We start from the raw sequence: 20450 nt of genomic DNA, 5'->3' as shown, positions 1-20450 counted from the left end.
TTTATATTTAAAAAAGTGTATTGGTACAGCATTTTTTTCTTTTGAGATAGGGTCTCGATCTTTCTCATAGGCTGCAGTACAGTGGTGAAATCATGGCTCACTGTAGCCTCGACTTTCTAGGATCGAGCAATCCTCCCACTTCTGCCTCCTAAGTAGCTTAAGACCCCTCCTAAGTAGCTGCAGGTATGTGCCACCATGTGCAGCTAATTTATTCTTTTTAGAGATAGGGTCTCACTATGTTGCTCAGGCTGGTCTCGAACTCCTAGCCTCAAGCAATCCTCCTGCCTCAACCTCCTAAAGTGCTGGGATTACAAGTATGAGCTACTATGCCCAGCCATGGTACAACATTTCAAAAGACAGTTTTGCTAACCTAATAGAATCTTCGAATATTGGCTCACTCTTGCAATTCCTATGATAGTGAACAATTCAGACAAAAAGGAGCATTTCAAATCAGCAATTTCAAGGAACCCTAGAAACGCTTCTTGAAAGCATTCACTTTGAATTCAACATAGGCAAGCAAAGCAGGTGATAAGCAAATTTCTTTAGTTGGAAGAAACTATAAAGACGGCAGATTTGATTACATTAAAAACTAAAAATTTCAGAATACTATAAACAAAAAGACAAAGGGCCAATATCCTTAATATATAAGAACATATATAAACAAGTAAGAAAAAGTCAAAAACAGTTCAAAATAAAAATGGGCAAAAGCTAGATATAAACAATTAGAGAGATGCCAACATGTTTAAAAAAAATTCACCCTTACTATTTTCAGTTTTCAAAAAAGGAAATGGGGACTCTGCTGGTGGGAGCACATATTGGTCTTTCAGGAGGGCAATTAAAAATATTTACAAAAGAGCTTAAGACCCACCAATTTCCCTCCTAAAAAAGCATACTAGGAAAATAGTGACATACTGGGAAGATTCATTAAAGTTTTATGTATTACAGGGAAAAACAGAATCTTTACGTCCAATAATGGGGGATTAAACAAACTGTGGCTCATTTGTATTAGGCAGTTATGAAAAAAATGACATAAATTCACAACATATTATATGAAAAGCAGGTTATAAATTAATACACACACAACACACATATGCATAACAACATATTATATGATTCCAATTTTGAAAATATTTAAAAAATAATTACATATATTTTTAAAATACAGCAGTTATATCTAGACAGTAGGGGGAATGTTGGTAATTTTTTTTTCATTCTTCTTTGTATTTTCTGCATTTTCCAAATTTTCTACCACAGGAAAAGATACTTTTTTTCCTGGGAGACTGTACTTAGTGTCATTTTCATTATGCCTTATTTTCACAATTTATCTTGTTTCTTAATTTGTGTTACCAAATAAACATTAATAGCCCAACAATGGTGGCTCCAGGACTGAGGCCTGTTTGGATTTTTTTTGCCAATACTCTCTAAATCGGGAGCAGTCCAATAAACTATGTTGTTGGAACACATGGGAAAAGCCATTGGCAGTATCTTACTTACATCTAAGAAATGCACGGCCTAACTTAGTACACCTAACAACAAAGACATGAATTCCAAAAAGTAAAAAAAAAAAATTGTTTATTGTAATAATTAAATAACTAAGAGTAAACATTTTAAAACATATAAAAATAACTTTAACATTAAAATATAGTAACACTGTACAAAATATGTATCTAATTAAAAATACATTTATGTAGCATCCCCAAAGCTATACAAATATAGAATATATATTCATGAAATCTTTAGAAATATAACATCTATTCTTTGAATAAAGTTTAAAATTTGTTTATAATTTTCAAACTTAAAAAAGTAGTAAATAATAGCTCCATCCAATTTATAATTGTCTTAAAGAGAATGATTCTGTATCATTTCTTGCTTGTCTTTTCTAATACCCATTCAATCACCTAGGAGGAGAAAAATATGATTATAGTAGATTTCTATTGAAAACACAAGCAATAGAAAAATACACTGCCAAAACTTCAGAAGAACATGGTAGAAAAGTTAAAATAAAAAGGAAGATATTGAAATCTTATACTAAAAAACACATTTTATTTTGTAATGGAAGAACATTTTTGTTGGACTTCCAATACTGAGTATAATATTGTCCTCACTGGATGAAATGAAGATTCTGCTCCATTTTCTCACCTTTATATGAAAATATGTTTCAAATGGTCAATCAAATAAACTAAACTTTGAAAACAGCTAACCAAAAATGGATTGGTTTTTCCAGCACGTCAGATAATTTATTTTTTCTTTTGCTTTCTTAGCATCACTTTGGAAACTCTTTTGTTGACAGACTAACCTATTAAATACTATAAAATACTCAGCCTATATAAGCCTATTATTAAGTTTCTTAAAGAGTTTTCATAGGGACAGAGTTGAAAAAGACCAGTAACTAATTATTGCTGCATATATAATGGCATCAGAGCAACCCTGAAATAAAATACCAATTTAATTGAATATAGTTTCTTGGGAATAACTTTACCTGTAGAGCATTGTTATTTGCTGTTTTCTTCATTTCTTCAAATAGACCCCTTGAAGTTTTAAGATCCTAAACATAATAAAATACAGCATTTTACAATATGCACATTAAATTACAAAGAACAACTCATTATTATTCAATACACTTGAGATTATCCTAAATCATTCTACAAGTATCAATGTGATTAGGGACAGACTACAAAAAAAAAAAAAAAATCTAAGTACTAGGTCATAATTTAGTTCCATTCTGAAATATCAAAATACTCTAACCAAAATACATACACCTATACGTAAGTCCATCTCACTCTCATCTCCTATTCCCAATAGAGCTGACCTAAAATAACTCCCACCCTCCACCGTGGGCATCCACTAATGCTGCATTACTCAAGAACCAAACATATGGTTTGTATTTATTTATCAGGTAAAAGATATTTTTTCTTCATTTTGGCTATTTGACTCCATCATAAAGAGGAATGACATACAAAAGGAAACTGATGTCTCACTTTTAAAAATTTAGTGATTATATCAAATTACAAAGTAAAAGAAACTGAACTGTATTTAAAAAGATAAGAAGCAGTTATCTGTTGTACTTCCAAGTTACGCTCCATAAAGGCAGCCACTTTCAATTCTTTCAGGTTTTTCCCTTATTTATACCTTAATGTTTCTAACTACTATGCTTATGTTGCTACTTGGTGATTAAACACTTTTAGACAGAGACTACTGATGTCAGGGAGAACAGTCATGGATTCAAGTCTTGTACACAAAACCTTCCTACTCTTCCTTTCAAGAACAGTTGTATCGCAATTTTTGATTAGTAAATAGGCAGTGTTTGTGCTATTGTATCTATGTAAATACTTTCAATTGTGTGCTAATTAATGTATTATGGTTATAATTTATCTTTCTTCCAATATTCTATTTATCCTGTTAACTACTGTTAGCTTTTTCATTTGCTCAGCTTTCCATGTATATAATTCTGGATTTTTCGTCCCTAAATACTGGCAATAAATGGGCTAAATGTACAGCAAAGTTTTTTCAAGCCCTGAAGTATATGGGATAATCTCTCAGTTCAGCTTCCTTTCTGCTTTTGGTCTTTTTAATTAAATTTTTTAAACCTGGAGATCTTTCTCCCATAGCCTCCTCTAATTTGTTCTAGTTGCTGCCTAGGCCTGGTACTATTAGGACTTGTCTTTTCCATTTTAGATTAGTTTTTGTGTTGTTTCGTGATTTAGTCCCTTGTTCTGCTGAACTTCATCGTCTAGCAGATTCCTCAAAAGGGTAAAACAAATTCTTTTTCAGATATTCCATGTTTCAGTGCATCTTCATTAAACCCTCATATCGGACTGCATTCCAGACTGGGTATAGAATACTAGGTAAGTCGCTTTCCCTCAGAAGTTTCTTTTCTTTTTTCTTTTTTTTAATTCTAGAAATACACATCCCTCAGAATTTGAAGATACTTTTCTACTATCCTCTAGCATACAGTGTTACTGTGGAGAAGTCCAATGCCATTCTGATTATTGATTCGCTATATATAAACTAGATTATCTCCTGGCAAGCTTTTAGAAAATGTTCTCTCCGTGCTAAGAAGTGTGAAATTCCACAATTATGTGACTAGCTGAAGAATTTTCATTCATTGGTTTGGACAAGCTAGGAGGCTTGTGTCCAGTCCTGGAAAAGTTTGTTACATTTTTGAACAAGTTTCTCTCTTCTAAACTTTGGGAATAAAGTAGAGAAGATTGTTCAAAAAATGTAAAATTCATATTATTAGCATTTTGGATCTTCTGTATTAATCCTCCAATTTTCTTGTCCTGGATTCAATGTTTTTGTCATTTGATTCTAATTTCCGGTAAATTTTTTTCATCTCAACTGTTCAGCCTTTCCATTTAACTGATTTTATCATATTATTAATTTTACAGAGCTTTCATGTTTTATGCTTTTTTTGGAAACAGCATCCTGTTCTTGTTTTATGGATGCGATTACCTTCTTTCTATGAGAATTATAGTTTTTGTGAAGTTTTCTTCAACTTCCTGCTTCTTCAGAGTTCCCTTTATTCCTTTATGTTTTGGCATCAATTGTGTTAGAAGCTTTCCTCAAAGCCTCTAAGGAAGCTGTCCTTAGGGGACAGCTTCTAGTGTCCTCTAGTCATATTGTGGCTGTCTAGTCATATTTAAAAGTGAGACACTAAAAATCTGACTGGAAGTTCTGTGCAGAGATTGTCACTGGTTTCTTTTCAAGGTAGAGTGACAAGATGGTCATTTGGCTTTTCCACTGCAGCTTCCAGTATTTTCCCCAGTGACCATTTCCTGCACTGTCCCTGAGGTGGCTGGAAAAACCTACGCATGATAGACCTTGTAGTTAACATTGTGGGAGAAGGGCATGCCAAGCAAGTTGGACAATCCCCAGGTCACTTTGTAGATAGATTTTTATTTAACTCCCTTGCTTTCTATGTGGACCCTTGCCCCTGCTTTCCATGATACCTGGTGTCTTCAAATCGTGAGCACCTCAGGTTCTGTGGAATTAACATGCTTCTCACTAGTATTCCACTAGGCACCCAATTAGATTGTAACTCCTTTCACTTTCTTACTCCACGCTTCCATGTGCTTTTTTGTTATTGTTCAACATGTATTAAAAACATTTCTAGTTTTTTCTTGTCCTTTCCCTTGGATATGTGATAAATCTGCAGTTTTAACCAGAAACCCACAGATAACTGATTCAGGTCAGAAACTCTTAAGGCTGGACATAATCTAACATCGTCTAAGTTTTAGAAAATCATCATCTGAGTGGTTGATGTGTCCAATGTCTTACAATTAGCTGATAATGGATCCAAAATTGGAAACTGGGTGTTTTGATATTTAGTCCAGCAGCCTTTTTACTACACAGTCATCCCTTTTGTCTCTGCGAAGGACTGATTCCATGATTCCACTGAGAATACCAAAATCCGCCGATAGTCAAGTCCCTTATATAAAATGGTGTAGCATTTGCATATAACCTATACACATTTTCCCATATACATTTTAAAAAATCTGGACATGTTCAGTACAGATGCAACATCCTTTTCTTTTTCCAGAACATTTTCAACTTGCAGTTAATCCATGGATATGGAACACATGGATATAGAACCCACAGATATGGAGGGCCAATTGTATTAAAAAATTAATAATTAAACATATTTTGAAGCTTATTACCTGTAAGTCAAACACATGTTAGGGGAAACAGGATATTGGTTAAAATGTAGCTTTCTATATATGAGAACTCAAATCAAAACAAATATAAAGTATTTTGGCTTCATTTCTTCTATCTCCATCATTTAATAAATCTGGCAGCAAGAATATGCTCTCAGTATAAAAAATACTCAAACTTTTTTTTTATGTCAAACAGGAACATTAGAACATGAACTAAATTTTGCCATTAGTAGAGAAGATACTGTACCTTTAGATAGAACTTAGAGATTTCAAAGAGACGCTGGCTGCATGCAGTGAAACATTCATGGGTCTCGGTAATACTGTGTTTCTTCAGGGTTTCAGTAACTACTTCTTTCAGTATCTTGAACAGAACATAACGTATGACTAATATTTCTTACAAAAGCAACAAACCTATTATTTCAGCTTTAGAGTTCAAGCCTGTGAATTACACAATCATTTTGCTGTGCTAAAAGACAGACATATTCATTAAGACAAAATGAGAAAAAAAGATATCTAACATTTACATGGTCAGAAGTGTCACAGGAATAAAATGTTAGCAGGAAATGACTAGAGTGTCTTAAGAAACGAACTCTAATCATGAGTTCTGAATTGATATCCGAGTGTTAAAGTTACACACAGCAGGGATATGTAAGCGTATATTTATTTTTTATTACGGAAAATTTCAAGCATAGAAAAGTAGAGAATATTTGACACACAGAGAATATTTTATAATAAACTTCTATCTTGATATATCTTTTAACCAGCTTCAAGTATGATTAATCTGTAGCTAATCTTGTTTCATTTATATCCCCACCTATTTTCCTATCATCCTTCTTATACCAGTGAATTCTAGACATCGTTTCATTTCATTCATAAATTTTTAGACATATATTTTAATCAAATTCAAAAAGACTTCCCATGTAGAACTAAGAAAAATGGGAAATAAATCTTTACCCGTGTGTGTTTCTGTGATCTTGATTCCTTAATTTGCCTTGATGTTTTTGATTCATGCACACTTTTTTGACCTGAACTGGTCTTTATAGCAAGTTTTGGAGTTTCACAGCTAGGAACTGGAACCAATGGACAAGTCACTGGTAAGGACCGCTCTGTTTGTGGCTTTCTGGTTGTCACATGATGATGATGGTGATTACTGTTACCACTTGTCTGAGAAAGAAGAGACTCTGAACTTTCAGATTTCACAAGTCTACAGTAGGGGAAAAAAATCAAGAACGTAGATTAAGCAAATCAACATCGAAGTTCACTTTCTGTCTTAAATGTTACCACTATATCCATTATGACATAAATTCAAGAAAAGCAAACAAAGTTTATTGCTATTACTGCCTTAAGTAAGCAATAAATATCACATTATAAAGTTGTTCCTTAGTTCTTTAGATGAGTAACTAAAACATAGAAGGTAATGAATAGCAAACTAGGATTTTGGCTAATAGAGAAAGTAAATATAAGTAACTACCTATTTATCTAGCTAGCTAGCTAGCTAGCTATACTCTCTCTCATCCTCTAATTTACAATTTCTCAAATAAATCAGCTATGCATGCCGAGAGTGCTGCTATTTATAGATGTAATATTAATCTGTTAAATACTTATACTTTTCTGTTAAGATAATTTGAACAGAAACACCACAACCTGTATCTTCCTATACCCATGGAACTCCCTTGCAAAATAAGTAATAGTGTTAAAACAAATACAAATAAACTATAAAACTGGCTCATACTTCAATCTTCCTAAAATGTTTACATTTGTTCCCGACAAGACCCAAATTTTTATCTTTACAAGATAGGGTCTTATAGCCCTCAGTTCTGCTGACCCAGAGGCCACAGTGTACTTTCCTTTTAAGAACACATATATTTTTATTAGCCACAGGTCAGAAATAAGAAATACGGCTATAAATATAGTACCCCAAATGTTACTGTTGCTCTTTAGTTTTATCAGGTATAAAAAGTACCACGAATTTATAAAGTCCTCATAAAAACGACTAAGTTCTTCCATATCAGGGTAACAGTATTCTAACTTTTTAAACTATTCAAAAAAAGATCTGAAAGTTATATTTTCATATAGTTCATACTTTTTGCAAGGTTTAATTAAATACAATAAGAATTCAAGCCTTGCTTTAGATGCCAAGAACCTAAGTTTGACAAAGGTTCTAAAAATAACATCAATTCAATAGAAATTAGTGTTCACTACATAAACTTCTAACTTCTGTTCAAGTATCTGGACATTTTATTTAGTTAGCAAAAAAAAAACGCATCCAGAAAAGTTTCATATATTATATCATTATGTAGAGTTTAAAGCTATATTTTATATGTAACAGGTGTTTTAAAAATGGTACCTCATGGAATCTCTTGCTTGCTCAAGGGAACAATGCAGGCAGGAATCTGAGGGGAAAGGCAAGGAAGAGCTAACGGGAGAACTCCCATCCCCAGTCTCTTCAACAGACCAGCTCAGCAGCTTAATCTATGGGGTGAAATCTCCACTGTTCCACAGCTTAAAAACTTTACAATCCATTGTGCTCATGGACTGTATATTAGCATATAAAGCAAGAAACTGTGTTTTTTTTCTAAATCATTTTTTGTAACTTATAAGCAAAATCATCAACAGCTCATAAAATAAACTTCTTGCCATGAAGAAATTAATCTGAAAGACTAATATAAAATAAAAATCTTCTAGAGACTAAAATACTTTCTGTTGAGATACTATTTATGTGCATGTAATATAACACCTTTTTCTGGGATAAAGGCAATTCAGATCTTTAGATCTCCGTTTCAATCGGGATACTTCAGTTCGAAGTTCATTTTGTAAAACTTCTCCATCAGGGACACTTCCAGGTTCTGATGAAACTGCAGGAGATGGAAGAGGGCTCAACACAGTAGGTACTGGAAAACTTTCTCTGGTGCAGGTGGTTTGAGTTTCATAACGAATAAGACGAGACTGAAGTTCAGAAAATCCTCCATCTCTTTCCAAAGCTTTTCGGTCGTCCAAGCAATATCTAAAATGAGTGAAAGAGCATTAAAATGTAAACCTCCATGAGAGCAACAGACTTTCCCCTTTCAATTAGAAAATAGCAGGACATTTACTTTGAGAGTTCTTGATTAATTTCCTAATAATTGCTGGAAGGTTGACTGGCTGGCCTAGTTCCCTCCCAAGTTCAGTTTTCTTCTAGTTTGCTATATGACGTGGCAAAAGATTAAAAAATGTGAAGTACAATCTGATTTCTCTTTCACTTGTGTTTCTGGGCAACAGATTAAGTTAATCCTTTGGCTTGTTTTCAAAATAATACAGTTGCTGTTTTAATGCTTTTTAAAACTCTACCAACCTCTGATGTCTCAGCATGGCTGATACATGACAACATGAACTGCTGTCTTCTGTTAGAAAGGGCAAGTTTATTCTCAACACAAAGATTAAAAGGGTATAAAGGCATTCTAAACTGGCTCACCAAACAGCTTAGAACATTTCAAATTTTTTCGTTGAAACTCAGTTCCCACCTTATTAACTGATTGACAGATTTTCCTTCAAACACTTCGGCTGTCTGTGCATGTGGTTTCTAGCTGAATCTGATTCAGGGCATCAATGAAATGTTAGCTCAGTGAATGCTTCTGGACTCAAAGAAATCCTAGGTTGTTAAGTACAACAAACAAGGATATCAGGAAGATCACCTAGGAGCTGTGTGACCTTGGAAAACTCTTCACTTTCTTCCCTTTCTACAACTGCATTTAAAAAACACAAATGGCTTCACATATGTGATGGCAGCACTGTACAAATTAAAACCTTTCTCTGTGATCTGTCATTTTTACCTGCAAAAGTCTAAGATACTGCCTAAAATCAGATTTTTGTATCCAAAAGATTTTAGTTCAACTCCCGAAGAGTGTATCATTTCCTGAACATCTGACTGCTTGATGGAGGTTTTAAGAACCTTATCTTTCCCTTGTGACACTTACGTATTTGATACAGACAGACTCCATGGATTTAAATCCAGGCTCCTCTACTTATTAGCTGTGTGAACTTGGCTAAATTACTTAACTTTATCTATGATTCTGTTGCTTCATCTGCAAAATGAGAATTATAGTACTTATCTGAAAAAGCTATTGTGATAATTCCTTGAATTGTATACATAAACACAGAATCAGTGCCTGAAACATGCAAGCAGGGCAGTCAAGAAATGTATGCTACTATTATTGTTATCATCATCATTAGATTTATTTTCTAGCACAGTAAAGCTGGCAGTATGCTAATAATACGTAGCACAGCCAGAATGTAAACCCAGGTTGGTGACTTCAGAGCCTGAGTTTAACCATTTTAGTATACTATCTCTATGTAAAGTATAAGAATCATCTTACTCATGTTCAACACATGGCTGAGCATTAGAACCATCTGAAGAGCTTTTAAGAAATACCATGTGCTCATTGTTTCTGATTTAATTGGTTTAGGGTAATACTCAGTTACCAACAGTTTTAAAAATCTGCCTGGGTGATTCTTAAAAAAACTACTTAAATCCATAGAAACAGAGTAGAATAGTGGTTATGGGGATGGGGAAGGTTATGGAAAGATGTAGATTAAAGGGTACAAAGTTGCAGAGTTATATAGGATGAATAAATCTAGAAATCTAGTGTGCAGTATAAGGACTATAGTTAATCATATGTACTGTATATTGAAAATTTGCTAAGAGAGCAGACTTTGGGTGCTCTCAGCACACAAGAGGTAACTATGTGAGATGATGGTTATGTTAATTTGCTTGGCTACAGTGATCATTTCACTATGCATACACACATCAAAACATCTTGTTATATTAAAATATTAAAAATATACACTTTTTAAAAATCCTACCTAGATGATTCTAAAGTATAACTAGGACTGAAAAATCTCTGATCTACTCAAACAGTGTAATTTAACAGGTGACAAAACTGAACTCTAAATCCAAATGTGAGTTGGTGGCAGAGCAGGGAGTAGAACCTAGGTCTCTGGCATCTCTCTAGCTAATATTCTTTCTCTAGTCTGTTGTTTAAGAAACGTATTTCATTAAAAATCAGAAGCAACCCTAAGGGTTACTGATGAGTCCTACTTCTATCATGGGTAATTGGTAGAATCTAGAGTAAAATTAGAACCATGAATTTCAAGAGTCTGGTAAAAGGCAATATAATGCCTGATAAGCTTGAATACAGAAAATTTTTGAGAGAAAAGATGCATATTTTGATTATAAGATGAATATTTCTTTCTACCGTAAGATTTTATTTCTAAGATGCAGATTTTTTTCTTCCAGTTTTAACATCTCTTGATCACAGCTGTTCATAATGTCATAGCTTCAACTGAATTATGCACATTGTACATCTTGATGTTAATTGCCATTTAAAATATCTTTAGATTATACTATGATTTGTCATTGGAACAAAAATTTACTTTGTAAATTAGAGAAAAGAAACAGTGAAGCAGGAGGCAGGGTGTATATTTGATATTAGTGAAGTCAAAATTTATTGTTGGATGAATGACTACAATCCCATATTTTCTTATAAAACAATAAGCAAATGCTTTATGGGTCCTAACAAAGAAAAATACCCACAAGACGATGAAGCTGTTTTTGTTTTGTAAATAAGAAATAGACAAAATACTGCCCATCACACACTAACCAATACCAATGAAGGCAGGAGAAACTGACAAATCTCTTGGAATAGATGAAGGAAATTTCAAAGCAATGAGAGCCTGGTGTGATCAACTGATTGTCAGAGTATGACAGCAGAGTTTAATTTGCTGTTCAATAAAACAGTGCATTTTATAATTAATGGAATGTTAAATTCCAGGATAGGGTAAATAAGTGAAAAAACAAACAAGCCAACAGTGGTTAATATTTTATTTTGCCTTAAAAAACATTGTTTTGCTCCCATGCAATTAACACATTTTTTCCAAATATTCCTTTGTATCAGAGAAAGAGCTCCAGGCTTCTAAAGGCCCACAACAACATAAGAGAACTTTCTTTGTAGTTTCATGTTTACTTTAAAATGTTACTTGAATTTGTTTCTACTCCATAATCTATGCAGAACATAAATCGGCTCTCATACTATACACCCAAACCTTCTCGAAAAAGACATGTTTCGGAATTCATGGTCCTCACCTCCTACAACTTTGTCAGCCTAGTCTCAATGTCCCCAGTTTAATGAGCATAAATTTACAGTAAAAAAAAGTGAGTCACAGATAGATTTGTTTGTTTATGGGAGTAGGTAGGTAGTGGAGAAGAGAATTACTTTTTACAGTGAATCAGAATTTCATAACATTGAATGTGTATAAGTTAATAAAGCTCTGTGTAGATTTAAGCCCATCAGGGCACAGTACTCAAATAAGTCTTAATTTAATATTTTGATAAATGATCATGAAGAACATATCCTTGAAAAATTTTATAAATTTGTATATACCAAGACTTTTCTATAGTAAATTAAAAACAGCAGGAAAAAAAGAGTAGAGAGATGGAGATGCAGAATAAACAAAACTAAATTAAAATTTTAGGAAAAATAATCTAAATAAGATTATATGATGAACACTTTAGTCAGCAGTTAAAATGTAATTATTGTAGCTTATTTTATTCAAATCAGTGCTTCAGTGTGTTTGTAGGGCCGAAGAAGTGAAAAACAGATGTGTCCTGGGGTATTCTGGCCATGTAGCAAAGCGAATGTTAATACTAGTACATTTTCTCAACAGTGAACACTACTTTTCATAATAATATAAACACTGTTGACTGGTTTCAACTTTCACATTCAAATTAAATACAAAACAACTAAAATTTTTAATTAGTTTCCTTTCATAGATTAGGAGGTCCTAATATTCTTATCAAAGTGGGGGAGATACTGCTGTATAGCTGATGGAATAAGAAGGAGAAGTTTAAGTATATACATATTTAAAAACATGAAAGTAAATAGCGGAGAGCTCAAATTGAGAAGAACCAAATCTTCATAGTAGAGTCAATATTTTATATTGTGACAGTTAAAAATATTGACATAAGGATATTTTTTAAAATGAGAGATAACCACCAGGGAAACTAAACCAAACAAATAAAATATTTTTTTTTCTAAAAACTGGGACTGCAGGTAGGTAGTAATGAGGAAAGGAATTGTTGGTTTTCCTTATAAACTTTTCTGTAATGTTTAATTTCTAGGTCTTTAATAAAATCAAAAGGAGGAACACAGAAAAATATATCCTATTAATCAAATGTTTATATAGTAGAACAAGATGTTCCCACTTACATTTAATAAACTTAGTATAAATGAAAAGTAAAATTTTGGGCCGGGTGTGGTGGCTCAAGCCTGTAATCCCAGCACCTTCTAGGGCCAAGGCAGGTGGATCACTTGAGGCTAGGAGTTCAAGATCACCTAGCCAACATGGCTAAATCTTGTCTCTACTAAAAATACGAAAATTAGCCAGGCATGGTGGTGCATGCCTGTAATCCCAGTTACTCGGGAGGCTGAGGCATGAGAATCACTTGAACCCAGGAAACGGAGGTTGCAGTGAGCCAAGATTGTGCCACTGCACTCCAGCCTGGGCGAAAAAGTGAGATTCTGTCTGAAAAAGAAAAAAGAAAAGTAAAATTGTGTAATCAAAGCACAGAAGGATATATGGCTAAAAACATAGTTTAAGTAAAAGCTTAAGCTAAATTTAAGGCTATTTGGGAAACATCCCTACCTTTTTCATGTTAAAGGGAGAACAGTAATCCTCTCAAACAAGGAATCCTTTAGTCAAATACCAGAACTAAAAAGATGGATCAGGTGGCATTTCTTATCTTTTTATAATTTAGTAGTTATCTCTGAGTTGCCTATCTGTTCACAAAACAATTTAAAAATCTTATCTTACCATTTAGATTCAAATCAGCATTTCATAAAGGACTTCTTTTAGAAATAATTCATTATTGAATGTTATACTTCATATTGTTAATTTCAAAGTCTTCAAATTCTTTTTTTTTTTTTTTTCTGAGACAGGGTCTCATTCTGTCACCCAGCTGGGGTGCAGTGGCATGGTCATGGCTCACTGCAGCCTCAATCTCCCAAAATCAATCGATCCTCCTGCCTCAGCATCCTGAGTAGCTAGGACTACAGACACACACACACCCCACTATGCCCAGCTAATTTTTGTATTTTTTTGTAGAGACAGGGTTTCACCATGTTGCCCAGACTGGTCTCAGACTCCTGGGCTCAAGCAATCCACCTGCCTCGGCTTCTCAGAATGTTGGGATTACAGATGTTAGCCACCGTGCCTGGACTCGAATTCTTATTTCAATTATTTTTCACACAGACAGATATTTAATGTTGTTGGATGTATCGATATTTCGTTCCTTGTTATAGTTGAATAGTATTGCTTTATATAAAATATACCATAGTTTATCTATTTTCCTGTTGATATCCTCCTAGGCTCTTTCCAGTTTGAGGATATTGAGAATTAAACTATTACGTGCATACTTGTATAAGTTTTCTCTTGGAAAAATGTCTAGTATTGAAATGCTGGGCCCTATCTAACAATTTCTGAGCAACTATAATGTAATTGGTGACCAGGAAATATTAATGTGACCCATAGTGTGAATATACATTTATAACATAGGGACCAAAACAATTTTGATTAAAATATCTAGTAGCTAATAACAGGATGCTTAAATGCTGTTAAGCTTATTAATCATCAAGTAACTTCTTCAACAGAAGACAAATTATTTTTGTATGCACTGCTTTGCTTTTTGAGGTTTTTGACATATCCTCTTGGTCTCTGTCTCAATTTATATCATTTTATTAAAGTCACTCTTTACACAAGACAGACTGTATCAACAACATACAGAAGAGTAAAGTACAAATTAAAAACTTACTCAATTCCATGATAATGACATACTGAGGCTTTCTCAAAAGGTAAGACCTGAAGTTTCCCAGGACTAAGTTCTGGTGTCAAAACAAAAGTCTTTTCCCTGAAACAAAAAGTTTTTCATTTGTATTCAAAGTTTATTTACTGACAAAGAGAAAGTTAAAGAAAGTATCTTGAAACAAATCTGACTTTTTCCTCTATAACTGAATTTTACATGGGATAAAGGTTAAGGCACACCAGAAAGTATAAGAAGGAAATGAAGCAAGGTTAGGCCCTGGCTTTTGTTACTTACATTTTCTGTACTTCAAGTAGGTTATGATGTTATTTATTGCACAAAACTATTCTGAGAAATGGGTAAACAAAAGTGGAATATGATTTATAACGGAAATTTAAGAAGCAGTATTATTTATTTCTTTTTTTTGGAGTCTCACTCTGTCACCCAGCCTAGGGTGCAGTGGTATGATCTCGCCTCACTGCAACTTACGCCTCCTAGGTTCAAGCGTTTCTCCTGCCTCCTCCTCTCCTACTCAGCAGGAGCTGGGATTACAGGCACCTGCTACCATGCCCAGCTAATTTTTGTGTTTTTAGTGGAGACAGGGTTTCACCATGTTGGCCAGGCTGGTCTTGAACTCCTGACCTCAAGTGATCCGCCAGCCTCGGCCTCCCAAAGTGTTGGGATTACAGGCATGTAATCCAAGAAGCATCCAGCCAAGAAGCAGCATTATTTCTAGAAGATTTTTTCCTTGGTAGAGTAAACTAAACTTTAGGCATTTAGTTAAATCCTTTTCTGCAGGGGAATAATTAAAGTCAACTTGAATCTTTGGTAACAATAAAAGTATTTACTTCCTACTATCACACATGTGGGACCCAGATCTTTCTTTGCCTGAGAATGTAGTCATTGACACCTACTTTAAGAGGCAGCAACTTTTTAAGTATCAGAGGGTATAGAGACTAACTGCTGATTTCAGTTCTTTTTCTGAAGTAGGTTTTCAATCAGCTGGCATGTTAGAACTAATCATATGTCGAGTTTATATAAAATATTCATGCTCAAGCCTTTCCACACCTAGAACTACAGAGATATATCAAAATCTGGGAAAGAAGAGGGTCACTGCAATTAGATTAAGCTCTCTGGGTTATTCTGATAAATCATCCTTCTCTGAGTTGGAAACCACTGTTGTAATGGATCATGGTCCTGAAGCTCAGAACTTCAGGAAATGGGGAAATTATGCAACAGTGGTCTTTAAATAGTTAATAGGTAAAATGAAATACAAGGGGCTGACCGGGCATGGTGGCTCACGCCTGTAATCCCAGCACTTTGGGAGGCTGAAGCGGGTGGATCACCTAAGGTCAGGAGTTTGAGACCAGTCGGGTAAACATGGCGAAACTCTGTCTCTACTAAAAGTACAAAACTTATCCAGGCGTAGTGGTGTGTGTCTGTAATCTCAGCTACTCAGGAGGCTGAGGTAGGAGAATCGCTTGAATCCAGGAGGCAGAGGTTGCAGTGAGCTGAGATCACGACATTGCACTCCAGCCTCCCAAGTGACAGAGCAAGACTCCGTGCCCCCAACAACAAAAAAAATAAAAATGAATGAATGAAAGAAAGAAAGAAAGAAACAAACAAACAAACAAACAAAGAAAGAAACAAAGAAAGAAACAAAGACAGACAGACAGACCGATCAGGGGCTTGAGTTCAGAAGAGTTGGAAATGGTATGTAGAAGGGCAAATAAACAGTAGAGTACTAAGAATAAATTTGCTGTCACATTTCCCCCCCTATGGCATTAGTAATGAAAACTGTCCTGCCACTGAAAATTATCTAGGGTACTATGATAAGCATTTGAAATTATTACATTAAAATGTAAGATTCATACCAATTAATGAATCCTAAAAAGCAGACATTATATTCAAATGCATCCATTTAAATTATTCCAAAAAAGTAACACTAGTAAATTACAATGACCCCAGTATTTTGATGATTATTAAAATAACTTTGTAAAATGGAAATCTTTAAGTATCTAGCATTTTACTTCTTTCCTTTACCATACTGTCTTCTCATTTCTCATATCAATCGCCCTCAGCAACCTTACCTATTTTTGTTTAATTTCACTCACAAGTTTTTCTTTCTAAAATAAACATGTTGATAAATACACCAATGTTTATTATTTCCTTGGTATATACATGAGTCATATTTGTATTTTAACACAGCATTTTGGATGGCTTCTTGTGCAGGTAAACATTTAATAAGAGCATATAGGTTCCTGATTTATTACCATGAAAACTCATCCTTCAACTTTAATGTTAACAGAAGATACATTTGACAGCAATGGAGTTATTTACTAACACTTAAGAATCACATCAAATTTTCCTGAATAAATCACCTACAATTAGTTTCCAGAAAGAACTAACTTTGTCTCCTCTACAATGCATCTAGAAAGATATTCTGCCAGAAAGAGTACAACTTACATAAATAACTCAGTTTAGGCAAACTGACTGACTCTGCCAGTTTGTGCTTAATGATTTCAAAGGACAATAATCCAATTAACTAAATAGATAAAAACATGTATATTTCTTTACTTTCTTGATTCCCACAACAAAAGGTTATCCATCTTTCAAAGTTATGAGAAAAAAAATTACTCCAAAATTACATAATTTTTATGTCATTAAAATCATTAAATCATTAACACTCTCAAATTTTCAAAGTTGCTCTTTATCTCTCTCTCTAGTGAACATGCACATAAAGCAATAATGTTCCAGCAATATTTCTGAGATGTAATTGCCTTCGAATAACACCTTTCCAAAATTCACCTTTAAAGGCAATATTTATCATAGTATAATTCAAATTAAGCTTGTAAAAGTGATCAAAGTGATCTACAATTTTTAAGGGCTTTTGGAAGGTTTTCAAAATAATGAATTAACAATTAAAAAGACATTAGAGTAATGAGTAAATTATTCAATTCTCACAGGTATTTGATGTCACAATTTTATGGGCAATTTTGTCAATGTCAGCAACATGCAGCATTTATTAACTCGTAGCTTAGTGAAAACTGTCTTGGAAGTCAAATTAGTTGTAAATTATTCACGTAGACACTGAATTCTTACTTGGTAATGTCATAGTTTCAAAAGCGTTTTTATTATGCTTTCCTGTTCTTCAGGTGAAAGGTCATGTTTTTTGCTACTATTAGGCATGCCTGACAATGCTCATGCTGAGTAGTGGCAATATCAACACTAGAGTAACACAGAAAAGAGAACTAAAATCACAATTTTGTAAGTCAAAATTCCAATTTTTTATTAGAAAGTATTACCTTTGCATACCAAATAGAAGTTACTGACTTCTACAGGGAATATGGTGAGTTTGCTTTTCTTATTCCTGTTTCTCATAAGAGAAATAAAAGAGAATATAAATTCGATACCACAAAACAGTAGGATATTTTGCTAAGGTAAAAAGTGAAGATTAAGACCAACAGACAAATATTGGGATCAAACTTATAAATTTTCCCTGAGTAGCATAGGGCATCAATGAACTATGGAAATGAGACACAATTTTATTTAAAAGTAATTTTTAAAAAGTTAATTGTAAATTATAAGTTTATAACCTACCCCTTTTGAATGGGTAAAGGTTGAAGATCTCCAACGGGTAATCCATCTGAGGTAAAGTACTTCAGCAGTTCTTTAGCATCCAATAATGTGATTGAGTCCCGAGGACCCTCTTTGTGGCCCAGCAACTGTTCAGATGAATGAGGTAATGAACCACTTCTGGGAAAATAATGTTATGCAGATTTATTAAAAGTGGATTCAATCCAGAGAGAAGCCAGAGTCAGAAAAAAAAAAAAGTAAATTCAAATTCACCACAGTCAGGAACCAGAAAAATACAACAGGAACACTGGAGAATTAAACATTTAGGAAAGATAATAAAGTAAAATATTTGCAAATCACTGAGTTTCTAACTATATTTTAAAAACTCTTTAGGTCACAATAAAACTTGCAATTATCATGTCAACAAGTAGTATTTTCACTACTTAAACAGAATTACACTATCTATTAATGATGACCTATTATTCAGTGGTGTGAAGTTACCAATTCTATAACACTTAAATCTAAATTCTCTTGTATGTTCTGAAATCCCACAATAACATAAATTTTTGAGGGAAGCAACTGAATGTTCCAATTTTCCACGAACTGGAAAGATTACTTGAAGCACAACCAGGAAATGAGACAATAATCAGAAATCTCCCCAAAGTCTCTTGTAGCCATGATTATGACATTATGAATAAGCACTGAATCATTATTATATACCTGAAATACATGCAGGACTTTATATTTTTTCAAACTACTTTACATATAATATATTCTTAATCCTCACAAGTTTCCTTGAAAAAGATGGAATAGGTCTTATCTCAAAATGAAATAATAACTAAAAATAAGTACTTTATAAAGTGAAAATCACCACGCCAAGCTTAAAAAGGAATCATTATTCCTATTTGTCAAGTAAAGATGCTAACATACAAAAGGTTATATTATAGACTCAGGGTGATACAGCTATTTAAAATGACAGAACTACACTAACTCCAAATTAGTTACTATGTCTACTCTATCACTCCATAAATGAAAAAACAAAAACTCACAGAAAGTTTTAAATACTGGAAAGTGAAAAACTGTAGTTTCAGTTAGATGTTTCCAGTTAGACGTTTCACTATGCACTGAATCACAGATCACCATAGCTCTGTTACCATAGCATAAAGGAAATATTTCAACGTCTATACAGAAAATTAATTTCCTAACTTTATATTAATTCAACTATTTCCTGATAATTTTATTACTCAAATTAAGCATAATTGCTGATAATGACATGATTAAAATACTGACACTACAGTTTTAAACATATTTCTATACATTAAGGGTCAATAAAATACTGATAGTGCCTCTTTCCTCTTCCTATTCCTTTGTTTTTAAAGTGAAAATATTAATCTAATAAAAACAGTCAACAAAACACTCAAATTTTCTCTGGACATCATACTCCAGCAGGGTAAGAGCTATAGAATGATTCTAATTTGTAAAGATACAGAACCATGTGCCTGTCTCAGTGTCAGCAGTGATGGCCCAGAATAATTTAGTGCTGGGTGAAGCACCAATGCTTCCTGCCTGCTGATACCCTAAAGTATGCTCTAAAGTGAAGCCTGACAAACATGCTCTACCCCGGCTCTCCCTTCTCCCAACATTAACATAAGTGAGAGACGTGGGGAACAGGACTAAACTTATGGAAAGAAAACACATGCCAACTACCTATAGAAAGCAACATGGTCCTAAATTCCTAGTTATGAACAGACAATCTAGGACCATCAGACACTGGAGAAAAATTACACATAAGAGAAAAACACCAGAAGAACAAATAAAACAGTTGCAAATGAAAATGAGATAATTCGAGAAACAGATAAAACAAGTTTAAAGAAAATTCTAATTAATATCCTTATAGTATCATCTCAAGTCTTATTAATAAAGGAATAGGTTGCTAGAAAAAATACAGTAGAATAACAAGAGAAAATTATTAGAAATTTAAAATATGACTACCAAAAATTTTAACAGAAAAGATGAAAACAAAGGTAAAGGAAATTCCCAGAACATACAGCAGAAAAGTTAAAGAGATAGAGTATTAAGAAAAAAATGAAATTAAGAAACATCAATCCGGCCGGGCGCGGTGGCTCAAGCCTGTAATCCCAGCACTTTGGGAGGCCGAGACGGGTGGATCACGAGGTCAGGAGATCGAGACCATCCTGGTGAACACGGTGAAACCCCGTCTCTACTAAAAAATACAAAAAAAAAAAACTAGCCGGGCGAGGTGGCGGGCGCCTGTGGTCCCAGCTACTCGGGAGGCTGAGGCAGGAGAATGGCGTAAGCCCGGGAGGCGGAGCTTGCAGTGAGCCGAGATCGCGCCACTGCACTCCAGCCTGGGCGACAGAGCGAGACTC

At 34.0% G+C, this 20450-nt stretch overlaps 1 protein-coding gene across 1 annotated transcript in view; it reads right to left on the bottom strand.

Annotated features, from left to right (window-relative positions):
* Positions 1 to 1556: 1556 nt before the first annotated feature.
* MTBP (MDM2 binding protein) overlaps positions 1557 to 20450 on the bottom strand; it is a 78605-nt gene continuing 59711 nt past the window's right edge. The window contains exons 16-22 of the mRNA XM_025393672.1: positions 18085 to 18240; positions 14497 to 14592; positions 8392 to 8658; positions 6609 to 6858; positions 5902 to 6015; positions 2480 to 2545; positions 1557 to 1898 (exon numbers count right to left, since the gene is read on the bottom strand). Coding sequence (XP_025249457.1) covers positions 1860 to 1898; positions 2480 to 2545; positions 5902 to 6015; positions 6609 to 6858; positions 8392 to 8658; positions 14497 to 14592; positions 18085 to 18240 — 988 coding nt within the window. The 3' untranslated portion in view covers positions 1557 to 1859. The remainder of the gene's footprint in view (positions 1899 to 2479; positions 2546 to 5901; positions 6016 to 6608; positions 6859 to 8391; positions 8659 to 14496; positions 14593 to 18084; positions 18241 to 20450) is intronic.

Source organism: Theropithecus gelada, chromosome 8 (genome assembly GCF_003255815.1).
Source record: "Theropithecus gelada isolate Dixy chromosome 8, Tgel_1.0, whole genome shotgun sequence".
In the NCBI taxonomy this organism is placed as follows: Eukaryota; Metazoa; Chordata; class Mammalia; order Primates; family Cercopithecidae; genus Theropithecus; species Theropithecus gelada.
Note: the sequence above shows the minus strand (reverse complement) of the source record. Positions and strands in the feature narration are given on the sequence as shown.